The 19633-nt window shown below is 46.5% G+C and overlaps 1 protein-coding gene across 2 annotated transcripts in view; it reads left to right on the top strand.

The window, feature by feature from the left end:
• The window catches only part of Fndc3b (fibronectin type III domain containing 3B), a 292863-nt gene that overhangs the window by 206639 nt on the left and 66591 nt on the right, over positions 1–19633 (top strand). For both annotated transcript variants that reach the window (XM_051156993.1, XM_051156994.1), the window contains exons 8-11: positions 1624–1775; positions 4371–4430; positions 12485–12623; positions 15490–15543. In XM_051156993.1, coding sequence (XP_051012950.1) covers positions 1624–1775; positions 4371–4430; positions 12485–12623; positions 15490–15543 — 405 coding nt within the window. The remainder of the gene's footprint in view (positions 1–1623; positions 1776–4370; positions 4431–12484; positions 12624–15489; positions 15544–19633) is intronic.

Genomic DNA, 19633 nt, shown 5'->3' with positions numbered 1-19633 from the left:
TGTGCTTGGTATCTGGAGCACAGGCTTTCACTGGGCTATTCTGAGACGTGCTAGCTCACACCACCAATCATGGACTCGGTGTCACTACCCACTTGGGTCTTGGAATGGTGCCAGGTAGCTGCTCATCACCCCAACAGATGGTCTCCCAGGGCAGGCAGCCTCCCTTTTTAATAGCAAAGCAGAATCTTTGAGATTAAAACCATATAAAATACTCAGGAGCTCAGGATTACTTACACAGGTATGTGTAAGAATTCAACGTATACTCTGGTCTGCATGAGAAACTGTCTGAGAAGCTGATCAGAGAAACGAACCAAGGGATTGACGCCCAGCAGCGAAAATGTGACCAGAGCGCAGCGAGCGAGCCCTCGGGGCTGATCAGCAGACCTGGGAGGCCAGCTGCAGCCTGTTCCTGGTTGCTCCGCGGTGCTCTGTGTGATCCTCGTATTAGTTCCTTGTCTTGTGGCTGTGACAAAGTAACCTGACAAAGGTGACATAGGGAGGAAGAGTTTGAAGTACTTTAGTCTATCATGGTGGGACACGGAGGGGCCAGGAGCATGAGGCTCCTGGTCACAGTGCTGTCCTAGTCAGAAAGCAAGGAGAGGTGCTGGCGTTCAGCTTCCTTTCTCCTTTTTGTACAGTCTGGGACCTCAGCCCGTTGACTGGTGCCACCCATATTCAGGGAGGACTTGTCACCTTAGTGAACATGACCTAGACAATCCTTCACGAACGTTCCAGAGGCTTGTTTGTCCCTTTGATGACCATAGACCCTGTCATGTTCATAATCTATGTGCGGTCTGTGAACACTAAGCTTCAGCACTTGGACTGAGTCTTACTCCGTTGTTCATTTTAACGAGTTATCCACACCAGGAACCAGGTTGCAATAAGTAGTCTTCAGAAAGTTAGTTTGAAAGCTTTTTCAAGAAAGCTTTTTGAAAGAAGGTTAGGTTTGTCTTAAAGGATTAAGCCTTGTGCGTCAGGTTGGGTTTCTCAGGAACAGGCTCTAAAACAGAGATGCTAATGAGTCAGATGACTTAGAGAGCCTCAGGTAGAGGGGCAGCTGACACCAGGCAGGGGAGGAAGCGAAGGCTAGACCTATTTCAAAATGAGCAGATCAATGGTATGGCAGCAGGGAGGATCCAGGTACCCAAGGAGAGCACGTAGCAGACCCAGCAGTGGCAGGAGAGTGAGTGGAGAGATGAGGCTCTTGCCGTGCCAGGACAGTGGAGTAGTGGCACCTGCTATCAGCCTGCTCCTGGCTTCTCTTTTCCTGCCCATTGCTTCTCCTCAGAATCCACAGGACTTCCAGGTCTTGGTGGGGTGACGCAACACCCAGCAAAGCTTCTAGGAAGTACCTGTGTTTGCTTTGAAACTGCCAGGCGTAGAGAGGCTTGAGTGTGGTCAGACTTAGCCTGGGCGTTGAGGATGGTGCTACAAGAGCCCTGTCCTTGGACTTCATGCCTTCCTAGAAAGCACTAGAGAGAACCTCTCGTTAAAATCGAAGCTGCCTTGGATTAACTTTTATGTCAACTGCTGTTGATGAAAATGCCATGACCCAAGGCTGCTGTGCCTGAACCCCCATGGGATGCAGGTGACACTTCTGACCCCACCCCCTTCTCTTTTCAGGTATCTAATATCCAGGCGAGAGCAGTTGTGCTGTCGTGGGCACCCCCTGTTGGACTGTCCTGTGGCCCCCATGGCGGTCTCTCCTTCCCTTACAGCTACGAGGTCGCTTTATCCGACAAGGGGCGTGACGGGAAGTACAAGACCATTTACAGGTAGTGTGTCTCCACACGGGGCTCTCTGCTACTAAACTGCATCACTGAAGAGAAAAAAATGGAGAATTCACACTATGCTAATCTCCTTTTAAAAGTCACTAATCACTGTGCTGGGGAGCTAGCCCAGTGCAGAGCACTCCTAGCATGCTTGAGGCTCTGGGTTTAATTCTCAGTAGTGTGGGAAGAGGGGGTTGTTAGAAATTGTAAAGTCAGGAATTAATTAATTTTGTCCAAGTAATTATTAATCATAAATTAGTAATATGGGGCTATTTGATAAAACGAACCTCTCGATTATATGCTAGTTATCAATATAGTATTAATAAAAAAATTCCACCAAGGTCTTTCAGGACCGAAAGTGACTAAATGTCTCAGTGGCTACATATATTAAGTGGCTGTAGAGTGAATTATGCTAGAGCAGATCCTTTTCCTCGGCTACAATATTTTTTGTTTCCATTTCACTCTACCTTTTGCCCTCTATCCCATACAGAAGGCTACTTTACATTTCACTATGGGGCCTTATTAAACAGCTCTGAGTTCAGGCACAGAGGAAGATTAGCTCCTCTGTTTTATGGAGTCCCACCTATCAGTTGGTCTGGTGACTTACACCTGTTTTCTAAGTGTGATAAAAGTGTTAGGGTCAAGTCCTTTCTCCTTCGTACAGCTCACATTTACAGAGTAAGAATCAGAATGCCAGGGTCCTTGACTACTTCTTGGATGGACTGACTGGTCACAGCAGGGCAACTCGCTCCCAGGAGCCCCACTGTTCTCACCTCACCAACACTGCGCACTGCTGCCCACTTCTGTCCTGATGTCCTGCTGTGCTGCCCCAGGCAGTGGATTTATGGACAAGTTAGGAAAAAAAAGATCTAAGAGAAGAACCACACCAATGTGGGTCCTCCTCTTCCCTCCCGCTCTGCTCTCCACTGTGTCCCTGGTCTTTCCAGTGCCTGCTCTCACCTGGCCCCATCAAAGCTCTTCACTGCAGAGCCACACCAGAGGCCATGTCATCACTCCTTTGCAAGAGATTGCCTTGTGGGCATGGAATAAATCTTCAACTTGGTGCTCTGGCTCTTAATTATTTTACTCTGTTTTGGGGGCGAAAGCCCAACAATTAGAGATAGATTGGGAAAGTATGGAGTTTCTACCCCTTAGAGATGGGGGTGTGTGGCTTTGTTGCCAGGCAGGCCAAGATTTCATGTGGTCCTCGAGTGCCCCCACACCTCAGTACAGGTGTGCAGCACTGCCTGAGGCAGCTCGGTCGGCGACACCATGCAGTCAGCTGCCCATAGGCAGAAGCCTGACTGACAGGGATGACTGCCCCTCAACTTCAGCTAGCAGGGTTTTCTCCAAGAAATACTAAAACTCTCAATGATGCTTCCTATATCAGCCTAGTTTCACAGATAACAAAATACTTTAAGTTGCAATGCAAGCCAAGCTGCGCAGCTGTGGGCTAGGTGTGGACATAGCTTCTGGTTTGAAATCTACAACAACGTCCTTTGGGAGAAGTTCCGACACACCAAACACCTGGTATAGCTACGATTGCAGGTGTAGGCTGTACATCGTTTTCTGTCACTGACCTTTTACCCTGTTATCTGGCTGGCCATGTCTTTTCCTGCATGTATTTAGTTCATAAGTTTTATACTTTACAGTCACTTACCACTGTTGCGATATGTTTTCTGTGCACAAGGATGTTTTTGTAAATAGCCGCATTGAAGCCACAGAACTTTCACGTAATGCATTGTCCTGACTCTAGCGTTGCCAACTGACCTGATGAGTCTCTTATTTTGAAGACTATGTCTCTTGTTTTGAAGACAACTGTGGTGGTTCATTTATCCCTTCAGGGTAGGGTGAGGTAATGCACTGACTTTGGTCTCTTCAGTGTGTCATTTGATAATTTTGAAGAATGAGAAACAAATTATGGACACACATATCCTCTATCTCTAAGCAAAATGAAGTCAGGATCTGTCCGTGAAGTCCTCCTGCCTGTCCTTGAACTTGCAGTAATCCTACCTCGGCACCCCAAGTTCTGGATGCCTTTTTGTCATGGCTAAACAGTGTATCTCGCTTTGGATGGCTTGTTTCTTTACTTCTGAGGCTGAGGCTCAGTTTCTCCTTCTGCTCATGGAAGTGGTTTTCCTTTATGTCAGAGAGCTGTTTCTTGGTGGCCTGGCATGGACTACAAGTTCATTAGGGGAGTCCTGTGCTGAGGACATTGGGGCTCCTACCAGGGTAGGATTGGGGTCCACCTCTGTCACACAGATGGTGTGTTTTCCTACAGATCTACTTGTTCACATATGTATTTGCTTTAATGTCTTGGTTTAGGAAGGCCTAAGACAGTGCATATTTTGAAATTTTTATTTGACTATGTTTCTTAGATCTGAATGATGTCATTCAAAGGAGTCAGATTTTCAATTTAAAGCAAACAAACAAAACAAAACAAAACAAAAGCCCACCAAAATCAGGTTTATGTCTGAGTTTTCGTGAGTACAGACAGTTGTATTTCAGTTACTATTGGTGAATAACTGAGAAACCCAGCCCCAAAGCTGCTTTGCCTTCGAGACCAGTCTTAAACTAACAAGCACTTTGTCTTTTCAGTGGAGAAGAGTTGGAGTGTAACCTGAAAGATCTCAGGCCTGCCACTGACTACCACGTGAGGTGAGTTAGAACTCAACTGTGGAAATAGCTGTAAACCTGGGGACACCGCCCTACGTGCCACAGCTCCTTTCAAAAGCTGGTGTGGAGTGACACTTCCCTCTCAGAAGCTGTGGCCCCAGAGCCATGGCCATCCGTTCACATTCTGTGTGCAGAGAATAGCAATTTTGAGGACCAGGAACTGCTTTTGGGACCAAAAAGGAGGTGTCATGACAGCCTTTTATTTTAAAGTATAATTTCTAGGGCTGGGGAGACAGCTCAGTCAATAAAGTGACATGGGAGTATGGCATCAGTTTCCAGCCACACTGTGCAGGCTCGGTGGGCAGGCGCCTGTAATCCCAGTGCAGTGAGATAGGGCCAAGAGGATCCTGGGGCTTGCTGACAGGCCAGTCCAGATGGATCTGTGTACTTCAGGCTCAGTGGGCATGCTCTAGGTTGAGGGAACTACCTGTCTCAGGATGGTGGAGAGTGATCAAGGAAGGCAAGCAACTTCCGTCTCTGGGGACGTGCGTGCACACACACTCACGTATTCATTCACATACACACTCACTCAAAGACACATACATCCCACACACCCTCCACATACACATAACCCATACACAGCACGCACACACACACACACACACACACACACACACACACACACACCACACAGACACAGCACACACCAAATACACATATACACAATCAATATACAGCACACACACACAATACACACACCATACAACACACACACACACAAACACACACACACACCACACAGACATAGCACACACCAAATACACATATACACAATCCATACACACACACACAAACACACACACACACACCACACAGACACAGCACACACCAAATACACATATACACAATCAATATACAGCACACATACACACCATACAACACACACACACACAAACACACACACACACACACACACCACACAGACACAGCACACACCAAATACACATATACACAATCAATATACAGCACACACACACAATACACACACCATACAACACACACACACACAAACACACACACACACCACACAGACATAGCACACACCAAATACACATATACACAATCCATACACACACACACAAACACACACACACACACCACACAGACACAGCACACACCAAATACACATATACACAATCAATATACAGCACACACACACACAATATACACACCATACAACACACACACACACACAAACACACACACACACCACACAGACACAGCACACACCAAATACACATATACACAATCCATACACACACACAAACACACACACACACACACCACACAGACACAGCACACACCAAATACACATATACACAATCTATATACAGCACACACACACAACACACACACCATACAACCCATACACAGCACAGACACACACACACATACAGCCCGCACACACAACACACACACCATGGTTTAGTTTTGCCGTAAATTGGCTGTTTGCACTTCAGCATCAGTAAAAGTTCTACTCCACAGCTTCTTTGCAAACAGAAATTTGGTGAATGTGGTAATCCAGGGGACCACTTACCGCCAAGTGTGACAACCTGGATTCAGTCCCACACACTGGAAGGAGGAGGGACCTGACTCCCAAGCAGGTGCATGTGCATGTGAGCTCGCACATACAAGGAGACTAATGAGTTAATTAATTAACTGTGAAAACATAGAAAGAGAGCAGAAACACTGTGTTACACACGTGCAATGCCAGCACTTAAGAAGTGTAGGTAGAGGGGAAAGAGGAGGTCAGGGCATCCTGGGCGATAGATGTAGGGAGCTGGAGGCCAGCCTGGCAAACATGGGACCCTATTTCCCCATGGGAAAAGGTGGGAAGCATTTGAGTTGCGGCTGCAGTGTGCTCACTCATCAGTGGCGCGTGTGCTCTAAACTTGGTTATTTTACGTCATCGTAGTGAACATCTGTCTGGCAGTGTGATGGTGCAGATTCATCTACTGCAATGAGCTGCTCTTGTTTAAACCAGAACCTTGTGGGCGTGAGTCATGTAGCTTCCACCCAGATACTTTAAGCATCACACAAGTGTAGGTAATTTGTAAAGCTAAGACAATAGCAGAAAGCACTTAACCGGTCTCCTCAGATGTTCAGTTGAACAAGCCAGAGCAGCGCAGAAATGCAGTCCATTTCTTGGTGAACACGTGTCCTTTGCTCTGTGTTGTAACCGTTTATTGTCAGTGCTTTACAAAGGGGTACTTTGTCAATTTCCTGTTCCCTTAAGTCTTGCAGTATTCTCAAGAAACTTGGATGTCGTGACAAATCTGCCCTTTCTCTTGCCATCTTGTCTCTTGCTTGCTTAATACAGTGGATGCTTGGAGACTATTTGGTTGCTGGATCTTTTTATAATAGTATTTTTTTATTATTATAATCACATCGTTTTTCCCTTCCACTTCTACCTTCCAGTCCCTCCCGTAACTGGCCTCTTTTTCTTTAATTACATTTTAACGAATGGAATGGCAGGCTGGTTCCCCAGTTCTCTGCGCTCCTCCTCAGCTGCCTGTAGGTCTTTGTCCAGTGTTGATGTGGCTTAAACTTATCCGTTTCGACACTAGCGTATCTGTCGGTGTCATCCTTGCTCATGCAGTCCTGTGGTGAGTGCATGAGTGTGCATGAGATAGTCTCATGGGAAACTCCCTGTCCCGTTGGCGCTTATGCCGGCCCCACCCTGCCCTTCCGACCTGACCCCTGCCCTTCCGACCTGACCCCTGCCCTTAGGTTCAGGAGTCCTGTTGTAGATGTGTCAGCTGGGCCTAGGCATCGCCTGATCTCTTCTCAGCATTTCGATGAGTTGTGGTGTTCTGTGGTGCTCTGGAATTATACGGAGAACTTTCAGCGTTCTGGGAATGTAAGAGTTAATCAAAGATTCACTAGGGGGCTGTGTGGAAACACCATTTACTGTGGAAGACCAGAGCCACCCTGCAGCCACAAAAGGGGCAGCTAAGCCCACTGCCCCTTTAATTAAGAATTTGAAATGGTACCCTGCTACAAGCCCACAGAGCTGAGGCAACTGGGATGTTTCTTTTAAGAGCACAGAATAAGCCGCCATCTTCTCTTTCTGTTGTTATCTTTTGTGTCAGGTTTTTGGAGAAAGGGTCTCTGTAGCCAGGAGCAGTCTTGAACTCTGTTCTTCCATCCTCTGCCTCACAAGTGCTGGGATTCCAGGTGTGTGCCACCATGCCTGGCTGAGGCAGGGCCAGGCAAGCACTACTAAACTACACCTCAGCCCCCTTCAAATTCTCAGTATTACACGATTTGATTAAGACCTACAGAAAGAAATCTTGGCACATAACGATTTCCTTCTTAAACTATATACTGAAGTCACATGTAGGCTTTCTAGTTACTGTGTTTTTAGTGACTGAATTTCCTTTGCTGTGGTATTTTCACTCACCCATCTCTGTGCTTTGTTCATATTCAGTTCTGTTCCCTTGCCTGGTTCCCCTCTCTTCTCAGTGTTCCCCTGCCTCAGACTTCCTTTTATCCCATCCGCAGACTGTCTGATAGCTTTGCATGAGCCCTCCCTCCCCCGTTGTGTTAGTAGTATGTGAGTCTACTGATAGGAAACAGCAAACCTATTTTTGTAAGGAGCAAGCTCCCCTTTGTGGCGCCCTAGCAAAAACTGCCTGCTGCGTGGTCCTGCTTGCCTGCCTCGCTCTTGACTTTTTTGCTCTTACCTCAGATCAGTGGGGTTTACTGAGACCAGGGCGTCCTGTAGGCAGTGCTATTGATCATGTGCCTGTAGCTGTTTTTACTCATATCTGCCATATGAACCATGTGCCGTGTGGAGTATTATGTCCAGACTCATCTCAATTTTAAAAGACTGTTTCTTCTTCTTTCTTTTTTCCTATACACACACATGTGGTTATTTCTATTCCACAGATCTTTTCCACCATATTGTTATGTGATTGAAGCAAAAAGGCCTCTATGTATAATACATGCATTGATTTGTAAAATTTAGGTCTTTTCTTATATTTTTAATTAACTGAAATAATGTTCAAAAAACAATCAATTTATAATTATCAAAGTATAATTAGTACTTCCACTAGGGACATAATGTTGTGTGTTGTATAAAACCACTAAAATGAAATCTAGTATAGTTATTGAGAGACGCTAAAGAGAAGGGGAAACAAAGGCATTGAGATTATGTTGGAGTGGGAGAAAATAACCTGAGATGGTTCGGTGAGGAAGGTTCTCAGTGTGACCCCGGAAGACACATTACAAAACCAGCAGCCATAGCACATGCTCCGATCCCAGGACTGAGAAGGCTCTGACAGCATCCCTGGGGCTCACTGGCAGCCAGCCTAGCCCAAGGGTGAGTGCCAGGCCAGCGGGAGGCTGTCTCAAAGATACTGGAAATCGCGTTCCAGAGGAAAAACGCCAAAGCTTGTGCTGGCCTCTACGCACATACCCCCACACACATGCACCTGCACACACGCACACAAGCCTCAACCACACACAAATTATTTAAAGGAAAGTACATCATATAAATTCATACCTTTTAAATACTTATACTTAACTATATAGATATATAGTTCTATAAATAAATATTTACATATTTATATTTTTCAGGCATTTCTCAGAGAAGTGTCTTCCTCCTTTATTTGGCAGTTTTATAAAGTTAACGGTGGTATTAAGATGACTGTTTAGTTTGGGAGCCCGGGACTTAGACCAAAGAGACTGGCTCTTAAGAGTGTGTCCACTCTAGGGCATGGACTGTTGTCATCACTGTCCTTGACCCTTTCTTAATGCCTGTGCTTCAATGCATATTAAAACCCCTTTAAAAAATAAATTCACACTTTCCTTTAAAAAACACAAGAGCTGCTATTTGTATCAGGAATGGCCCTGCTGAGCCTTAAGTGACGTAGTGACCCACAAGCCCGAGACAGACTTAGCGGCACTTTTCCGGTCGCCAGCATAAGCGGTGGTGCCCAGAAGTGACATCACGGAATGACATTTCCCAGAAAAAAAATGATGTACTGATCCGTTTCCAAAACTCCAGTTGACCAGCCCAGGGTGCGGTTATAAAATAGCTGCTGCTTTCCTGGACTGTGGTCCTGGGATGTCCCCAACGTGTGGGGAGGGAGGAGTTGCAAGCCTCTTGATGACATTTTTGGAGTACCTGCTTCCTGAGTGTCTGGCTGCAGTGACATGGAAACCGATGTGGAACCCCCAACACAAAATTAATTATGCAGGAAAATGTTCTGCTGTCAGGGGATCCATGCAGATGAAAATCAACTGATTAATTTAACCCAGGAAAATGGCCCTATGCTGTAGCTCTTCTCGCAACAGGGTCTTAAAGAAAACCCATCACCTCCTGTGGGAAACCCTGGATTACCTGACTGATTGGTTGATTGATTGATTGATTTGGGGAAGATTGCATATGGAGATCAGAGGACAAGTTCCAGGGTCCCATGGTTACAGTTAGAATTAGTTGTTATTTATCTACTGAACAGTTTTGGCTAATAAATAATCCTGATGTGATTGGATAATGCATCAAATTTAACATTGACAGCACATTTATAGTATGCTTGAAATTTAACCTAGTTTTCCTTGCTGACCAACTTGCTGGAAAGGAGTTTGCTGGAGAGTAAACCCAGGGCCTCGTAGGCTGAGTGCATGCTCTACCTCCAAGTTACACCCCCCCCCCCTCAAACTTAACAGCCTCCACAATTAAAGATGAGCAACATGGCTCCGCATGGCTCAGATGACTACCTCAGATGTTTACGCCCACCAAACTCTGCCAGACTCTGTTCTAGCAAAGATCCTGAAGTCAAATTAAAATATTATACATTTCACTTTTAAATAACGTTACCATCATTACAGGCTCCCTAATACACTATGGTAATTCTTAACGTCTTCAAAATTCAGAGACTGTTCTCTTTTCCTCAGTTGTCCCCCTTCAGTTCATTGTTATGGAAATTCAAATGTACCCTGAATATGCTATTTGGTTAATGTCTCTTAAATTTTTTAACTCCACGGGTTTTCCTTTAGTGCTTCATTGTTTATATTAATTAAATTTATTTTTAAATTTTTATTCTCTTTATATTCCTCTTCCTTTATATCCCCTTCCCTAGAGCTCAGAAAGGGGGAGCCCTCCTCTCCTACCAACTACCCTAGCCTATCCAGTCTTGTCAGGACTGCGTATTATTGGGGTCATTTTTCTGTCCTGTGGAGTGTTCTATACTTGTCACTTTAGGTGATGAAGCCTTCTTGGATTGCTTAATATATGTCCCTGTCCTCTGAATGTGCAGGGACATGGCACTGACATGTCATCAAATCTCCTCTTAGGGTCATAGATAATGGCATGGTCCGAAAGCAACTTGGAAAGGAAAGAGTTTGTTTCAGTTTACATCTCTTTTTTAGGGGGTAGGAGAGGAGGTCAAGATAGTGTTTTTCTGTGTAGTCCTAGCTGTCCTGGAACTCGGCATTGACCTAAGAATGTCTGCCTACCTCTGGCTCCCTAGTGCTGGTGAAAAAGATGTGCACCACCACACCTGCCTCAAGCTTACAACTCTTAGGTCCCGCCATCACTGAGAGAAGTCAAGGCAGGAACTCATGGCAGCAACCTGGAGTTGGGCACTTACACAGAGGCCATGGATGAGGGTTACTTACGGGTTGCACCTCCTAGCTTGCTCCGCTTGTTTCTTATACCCACCTAGGGACCCGGTGGCCCAGGCATGGCACTGCCATGGAACCTTCATTATTACTTATTAGGATTCTCCCACAACCAAGCAATACCCCTCAGGCTTGTCTGCAGGTCAGTCTGATGCTAGGATTTTCTCTATGAATATGACTCTAGCTTGTGTTAAGTTGCCAAAAAAAAAAAAAAAGTGACTAGGACAGCAGCCTTCAGACTTGCTCAGTCCTGCTTCTGCCTTCTCCGTGCAGGAATCGCAGGCGCGCACTGTAGTGTTCAGGCCTGGACCCTCGGGGATACCCAGCATCTGATTGTCTCCTTCTATGATGCTGGGAGTCTAGACCTCAGCTTGAGAGGTGGCTTCCCCCAACATGCATGTATCCTGGTCTAGGTGCGACCCTTAATTCTGATATGATAACGTTTGAGCTTGAGCCTGACCATGTACGGCTCACTCCAGTCCATCCTGACACACAGACGTGATCGTGCCGGCTCGATGTCATTTGATTTTGTGTCATCACATTCCTCCTTGTACTGTGTGCACAGAGGAGCCTTCTCTCAGCTGGCTTGAGGAGGGAGCATCCTCTCAACCATTTGTTTGCCTCAGATGTTATCATGTCCTCCCCGACGGTAAATAACACAGATATAAGATGGCTTCTTATGAAGCCTTACAGGACAGAGTGCGTTGGGGCTTAATACTTTGATTTACATACCCTAAAATCAGGCGCACATGTTGAATGCTGAGCCGAGTGCTCCAGAGTGCGGGGAGAAAGTCATTAATCTTGGTGCTGTATGTAGGCATTAAATGTGCATGGGGATGGACTGTGCTGGAAAACTGTCTTCACTGAATTGGGAAAAGGTGCATTTGGCAGTAGCCAGTAGGATTCTAGGGTAAAGCATCCATAATTTTAGCTAAATATACACCATGCTCTGAGTAGAACTGAGGTGGCGTCTACCCTGTTGGTCTTTTGTACACTCTGTGCAGCCTGTGAACTCTGATCGCCGCATCACACCCCTTTTCACTAATTCCTCGCTACTGTACTTTTCACCTTTTCCTAGGCAGCCAAGTCAAGCCTGCTGGTTTTTAGAATGTAGCTATGGAGGCCGTTCTGGGAGCGAAGGCCCACTTTCTTGTGTAGAATGTTCTTCTCCAGTCAGTAGAGTTATGCCTGTTGCAGTGGGGCTAAGCGAGGAGGCCTCACTGAACAGAATGCCTAATAAGATGGTTGTCCCTGGAATTGCTGAGGAGGGCTAGGGCAGGGCACAGTGTTCTCTTGGGGAGGCATTGTCCTCAGCTTGTGCAGGCCATGGATGAAGTGGGGACGAGAAGCTTGCTCTGGGGGTCCCAGCTGCTGGTGCTCACTCACTCTCTTGTCTGTTTCCTTTGCAGGGTGTACGCCATGTACAATTCCGTCAAGGGCTCCTGCTCCGAGCCAGTTAGCTTCACCACCCACAGCTGCGCACCCGAGTGCCCCTTCCCTCCCAAGCTGGCACACAGGAGCAAAAGTTCGCTAACCTTACAGTGGAAGGTGGGTAGCTCAAAGCTCCAAGAACAAGTTCACATTCATGGCGAGGCAGTCAGTGGCTGTGTCAAGTATTCTCTTTTGCAGTGGGGCGTGGCTTCCTGTGTAACAACTACGTGGACCCAGTTAGGATGTATCCATAAGAAAGTCAGACAGAGGTGGGGGGCAGATCCAGTGTGAGCAGTTTCTCCAGAACTTGGCAAATGTCCCGATGCATCATAAGTGATATGAATACTTAAAATACCTCACTTTCATCACTTTCTACCAGCTTGGTTCACTTGTGTACGCATTTATAAACTTGAGCACGTAGGTTGAAGGGGTAGAGATAAAGCATGTTTGTGTTCTTTTGGCTTCTTCCTACGTAAAGCTGAAATACTTAATAGCTGAAGCTTCGCAGAACAGAGTGTGCTCTATGCTCTAATTAGACTTTATTAATTTTCACTAATTAGTCATTAGCTCAATCAGGATTTCTATTTTTAGCAGCCTGAACTCCGTGTAGTAATTTCCATGAGGTATAAGATGCAGCATACGGTCTAAAAATAACCATTGCCCAGCAGGCGAGCCTAGGGCGCATTCCTGCTGTGCACTGTGCCATGAACCTGTTGCTCCAAGTTTCATGTTTTCAAGAAGCCGATCATGGGCACAGTCTACAGTCACTGTTTCTGTGTCTGTTGTCTAGGTTCAGTGCAGCAAGAAAGTATCAAGTAGGAGGAGGTGATGGCAGCTTAGAGTTCCAGCTGTGGAGGGGTGAGAGGGCTTGGGGGAGCGGAGCTAGTGATGTCAGAGTGCATCGAGGCGGCTTCTCTCCGCACTCCGCCCTGGTGGATGGAGCCAGGTGCTCATAGTCAGTGGCTGACTGTGTTACTGGGACAAAAAGCAAAGTTACAACTGGCTTAGAATCTGAACTTTTTTATTTTCCTTTCTGGCTTCCAGGGATAATACAGGTCAGTGACTTCCCACCTTTTCAGAGTTTTAGCACCAACTGCTCATCATTGGTTAGTTCCTTGGAAGATATATATCCATTTCAAAAATAAGTTCACTTAAGCTAATGTAAATCTTTCTTTTCCAAAGGAAAGAATTAAAATCTGTTGCTTTTGGTAAAATACAACAAAACTGAAGCTTACCAGAGGGTCCCCGGGGTCTTACAAAGTTAAAGTTGGGAATCACTGATATGTCTCCACCCTGTGCGTGGGTGGCGTTCAGGTCTCATGTGGACCAGCAGCTTTGAGAGAGGTTACTTGGGGACCAGAAATACCTACTTGTTCCATTCATCTGCCTGCAAGCCCATGAAGATCAGCTCAGCTTGCATTTAAATGTGCTGGTACAGGCTCCTTGGTAGCACACGGGGTAAAGGCGTATGCGCCAGAGACCGCCCCGCCTCTTGCTGCTCCTGGACTCCACAAAGAAACTGAGAGAGCCAAAGGCTTTCTGGCCTCCTCTGAGTCAGCAGTGGCCCCCAGACTCCACCCTGGGGTTGGGGGAGCAATGTGGGCAGCCTGATGAAGGACACAGCAGACATTGTGAGCTGTGGTCCATGTGGCTCTTTTTATAAAAAGAGTTCTATGGAACTGGATTGTCCTGAGCGCTTTGCCAGTTACCTAACTGTTCATGTGAGTCCATCTGTAGCCTGCTCTTCAGCCCAGACCCAGCAAAGCTCAAAAGGTCTCCACTTACAGCACTCACCTGCAGGAGGCGCAGCAGCAGGGAGGGAGGGCGGGAAAGGCAGGGCTGTGGTACTTACAAGGCCTTGATGACGTTCTAATAATTAGTATGATAAAGCAGTAGATGCTGTCTGCTGAGTGCTTCTTATAAAACTGGGTACTTTAATGGATGATTTACATACAGTCTCCCAGTTCTCCCTCCTGTGTCTTCCTTCTTGGAATAAGAAATTCCATGTTGATGTTAAACAGCCGGCAACAGCCCATCGGCTAGGGTGACACTGCGATTCGTTTGCAACTGTGGGAATCAGAATTTCTGTCTGCCCGGCTGCAGTGCAGTTCGCTGGCCTCCTCTGTCTCTCTCCGAGGAAGAACTGAACCCAAGCATATTTTGAGACAAGATAGGCTCCAACTACTTGCCTCTTATTTCCTCTTTCTAGAACTTTCTGCCAGTAACTCCATTGGGTCTCCCTTTCTCATAGCTCAGGTTCTGTAGAGGGCTCTTTTCTAGAAGCTTCCTCCTTGCCTTGTTGACCCCATCTGCTCAGTGGCATTGGTATAGCTTTCTTTTATGAGACCAGGACAAGATAAAAGCCTCCTGTTGCTGACATGTAAATGGCTGGTACCCTCTGGTAGTCTACCCAGAGGATGGAATTTTTTCTTGTTTTTTTTTTTTTTTCAATTATTTTTCAGCATATAAAGGGTAAGGTGGAGTGGGAAGTTAGGGATAGGATGAGGAGCTGGGGGGTGGAGGGGGCACTTAACGCCACAGCTGGCTTTCTAATCTGAAGAAGTCCCTGAAGGAAAAAGTTGAACAAAACAAAAACCCAAAGCTGGGAGGGGAAGTGAAAGGCAGACTTGATTGTGGCTGCTCCCAGGCCCAGCATCATCTGTGTAGTGCAGCAGCTCTTTTGTCTCCTGCTGTACCTGAACTTAACGCGACTCTTGAGAGTTTTACCCCTGAGGAAGTGGGAGACGCACAGGGCAGGGGTATGGGCAGAGATGGAAGAGGGAGGCCTGCCAGTGGTGAGGCCTCTCTAAAGCTGAGTTGTATAAAGTTAATAGGTAAATGTGTCTACCAAGGCCCTGTATCCTCTGCTGGTTCCCACTCTGAGGGGACAGCACAGAGCCACGGCAACCTCTGTCTTTAATTAGAGTGCTAGCTTGTCTCTGAACAGCTTTCTCCAACCTCATTTCATTATTTTCTTTTTTAGGCTCCAGTTGACAATGGTTCAAAAATCACCGGCTACCTTTTAGAATGGGATGAGGTAAGCTCCTTTCTATGTCTGCCCACCTAAACTGGCATTTCAAAGACGCTGGTCTTTCCTGAGAAGTGCCAAACACGGGAAACACTTGAACACACACATGTAGCTCAGTGGCTGTTGACTGTGGAAACGCAGTTGGAGTGAGGTAGTGCAGTGAGTTGTGTGATTTAATATAGACTTGCCTGCTTACAGGCAAGCAGTGCTGCTGAGAACAGACAGCTTTATCTAGTCCACATCCCACTGCCTCCCCAGGCTAAGTTCATGTGTGTCAGCAGTGGGTTGCTATGCCACTGCAGTGGGGTCCTATGGCCACTGCATAGATGGTTTTGATAAAGCAAAGCCTGGTGGTTGGGAAACATGCTTTTCTTTTTTGACGTATTATGTGGTGGGTTGCTTTGTGGTTGTCAGAGAGCGGGGCATCTCGTTCATGCCATGCGTGCCTCCCTGTGGATTAGCCCATCCCGGGACAGGGACAGTGCCCATGGCATAGTGATCCTGTCCTCAGGGCTGCTCTGGCAGCTGTCCTCATGCACACACCCACACCCAGCACCTCGTGGAGGATGCGCTGTGTGGAGCGGGTGCCTGTGTTTTTCCTATCTGTATATCTCTGCTGCGTTCATTCAGTCATTGCTTTATTCTCCTGTTTTCTGGCTGGGAAAAGGGGCTAAGGATGTAAAAAAAAATACAAAGTGTAAAAAATTGGGGACTAGTTCACGTTAACTAATCTCTGTGACACAAATTTAAAGAGGTTAAAAATTTCAGAATGAAAATAAAAAAAAATAAAATAAATGTTTAAAAATTTAAAAAATTTAGAATGTATGCATAAGCAAAAACATGACGTGTCAGGTATGGAAACTTAAAAATGGAGCATTTTATGTGGATGAAATAGTTCACCTTGAAATTTTGAAGTGGCAAAAGGGGCCTTTGCTGCTTTCTGCAGAGTGTATTTCCTCTTGGGTTGCATCTTAACAGCTTTGAGTAGCCAAAGACAACCACCACAATGGTTTTAGAATCCTACGAATGCATCCTACACACACCAGAGATTGCCATTGCAGAAACCTGAACGGTGCGAGTGGCCAGTGGAGCCACTGAGAGGGAGTAGGGCTTTACTGAGCGTCATTTAGGATCTCAGGGTGTATGTGTGTGTGTGTGTCTAATATCTCTCTGTGTGTATGTGTGTCAGTATCTGTGTGTATGTGTCTAATTTGTGTGTGTACATGTGTATGTCTGCATTTGTATGTGTGTATATGTCTAATTGTGTGTTACTGCATCTGTGTGTATGTGTCTAATCTGTGTGTATGTGTTTGCATACATGTTCATGTGTATGTGCAACTGTGTGCCAGCTGAGACTACACCAACCTGAAGTGTTGTTCCTCAGGGACTGTCCGCTCTGCTTTTACAGATAGGGCATCTCACTGTCTTGGGCTTACCAACTGGGCTAAACTGATGGCCCTCAACCCCAGGGACCAGCTGCTCTGCCTCCCCAGTGCTGAGATTGCAAGCCTGTACCGCTGCGGCGGGTTTTTTATGGGAGTTATGGTGATCTAACTCAGGTCTTCATGGTTATGCTGTACTCAGCTGTCTCCTGAGCCCTGAGCGTGGGTTTTGGTCCTGTACTTTTTGTTGCTTGTCTTCTTGGGTTGGAAAACTCAAAAGAAACTTAGTGCTGCAGTGGGAGCCAGAGTGGAAGGGCAGCTCCTTGTAGGATTGATTTAGGAGCATGTTGGTGTGGCACCCACCTGGACCAGGCAACATGAGGATCTGAGTGGTCAGCCTGGGGCCTTGTGCTTCCCTGTGTGGTCTCCATCTCCTTCTGGCTTCTTCTCTCCCCATTCCTTTACCGCCTTTGAGCTGCTGCTGCTGCTTCTGCTGCTGCTGCTGCTTCTTCTTCTTCTTCTTCTTCTTCTTCTTCTTCTTCTTCTTCTTCTTCTTCTTCTTCTTCTTCTTTCTTTCTTCTTCTCTTCTTCTTCTTCTTTCTTCTTCTTCTTCTTCTCTTCTTCTTCTTCTTCTTCTTCTTCTTCTTCTCTTCTTCTTCCTCTTCTCTCTTCTTTTTCTTCTTCCTCCTCCTCTTCCTCTTCTTTTTCCTCTTCTTCTTTTTTCTCTTCCTCTTCTTCTTCCTCCTCTTCTTCCTCTTCCTCTTCCTCCTTCTCCTCTTCTTCTTTGGTTTTTCAAGACAGGGTTTCTCTATGTAGTCATGGCTATCCTAGACTCACTTTGTAGACCAGGCTGGCCACCTGCCTGTGCCCCCGAGTGCTGGGATTAAAGGCGTGTGCCACCACACCCAGCACGCCTTCCAGCTTCTTTGTCTCTCCTTTCCCACCTTCAGACTCCAGCTGGTGCCAACTCTGTGACTCCTACTGGAGATGCCAGGCTGCCTCTTACCTACAAGCCAACAAAGGGTGGTTCTTGTGTCCTGCAGCTTACTAGTTGCCTTGAACGGCTGTCAGAATCCCTGGCAGCCGAGGATCATAAAAAGCACCCAGATTAGGAGGTGAAGTCTCTTTTTCGACTTTATACTATGCAGTGTACCTTGTAGCTCTTCGGTGATGTGGCAGCAAGGACAGCCAGCAGCTTGCAAACATCCATGCTGTCACAGAGTACGTGATCAGTGCTCACCTCTGATCAGAGGGTTTTGGCATTGTTCTCAGTATTATTTGATGTATTCATTTATTACTTAAGCATTCTTGGCGCATCCCCCTGACTGCATCCGCATGGAATACTGTCCTATGAGGGAAGAATGATAAGTAAGGTAGCGCCCTCCTCCATGGTAGCTCAACAGGCTTATGTTGTTTCTCCACATGGCTCTTTTGAACATATGCCAACAATATGCAAATGAAGCAAAGCTGGTCATGAGCTCTTTCTATTTTTCCATCCAGGTCTTTGTTTTATACCCCACTTCTTTCACTTTCAGTCCACCTAAAAAGATTAAAAGAGTGGTTCCATAGGGTACGTGACGGTGAGACTACATGCAATAGTGACTAGTTCATTCTTGCCCAGCTTGTCATTTTATAAGTGAGATTTTGAGCAAATTAATCTAGTAGTTTTGTTTCCAAATGGGACCAAAGAATTAGCAGCCCCTCTGTGCAGTTCACTTGAGTCTGTATTCCCATGTTGCCCAGGCCCTGACTACAAGGAAGGAAGGCAGGTGTTCATAGAGAGATCCCAGCATCTGGCCTGCAGGAAGTGAGAACACAGGAAGTCCTGGGTGCTGATCTAAAACTTCCTCCAGTTCCTAAAGCCAGTGTGCTCCTGGTGCAGCGCCTGTTCTAGACTCCGCCCTAGTACTACACCGTGGGGCAGGAGACTAGGAGAGCTCCGTCATGCTGAGCCACTGCCTACTGAGGCTGTCCCTGAACCATACCTCCCATCACCTCTCCTCACTTGTCTGCCTCGGCCACACACCCAGAACCTCCTGGCTGTCCAGGGGCTGAAGAAATAAACCTGGGCCCAGGAAACGTGTGGGGAATGTGGAGGAATAGATCACTGCCCTTGAGTAAGATGAATGAAAAATGTTATTAAAAAAAAAAAAAAAAAAAAAAAAAAAAAACAGGAAAAGAAAGAAAGAAAATTAAGGTAGTGAGGAGTAAAGTTACTCTGCCCAACCTGAGGATGTGAACTCAATCCCTGGATCCCGCAGGTAGAAGGGGAGAAGTGAATCCTTCAGTGCGTCCTCTGCTTTCCATATGCCACACACTCAGAGGCACACACCAGAGCCACAGCAAATGCAAGAGGCTCAAAGAAGGCTGAGCTAAGGAAGAGCGCCCTCCCTACATGTCCCTGTCTCCCGCCCCTCTCCTGCCCCCGCCCCCCCCCCCCACCTGGGCCGAGGGTCATAACTTTGATGGGAAGTTGTAACCATGTTTCTGGGTGTCCTCTAGAGTCCCAGGCTCTAGGACAGGGCACAGTAGCAGTGGTCCCTGCTCTAGGAAACTGAGTTCCTAATCTCCAGTCCAGTAAGGTGATGGATGGAACAGTTTAAAAGTGCTGGTAAATTTCAAGTGCAGGACCTCTTCCTGAAAAACATGTCAGGCTTTTGGCTCTGCTGGTTCATGGTGCTGGGGAAGGCTCCAGTGAGGAGCAGAAACAGAACAGA

This window comes from Acomys russatus, chromosome 15, assembly GCF_903995435.1.
Source record: "Acomys russatus chromosome 15, mAcoRus1.1, whole genome shotgun sequence".
NCBI classification, from domain to species: domain Eukaryota; kingdom Metazoa; phylum Chordata; class Mammalia; order Rodentia; family Muridae; genus Acomys; species Acomys russatus.
Note: the sequence above shows the minus strand (reverse complement) of the source record. Positions and strands in the feature narration are given on the sequence as shown.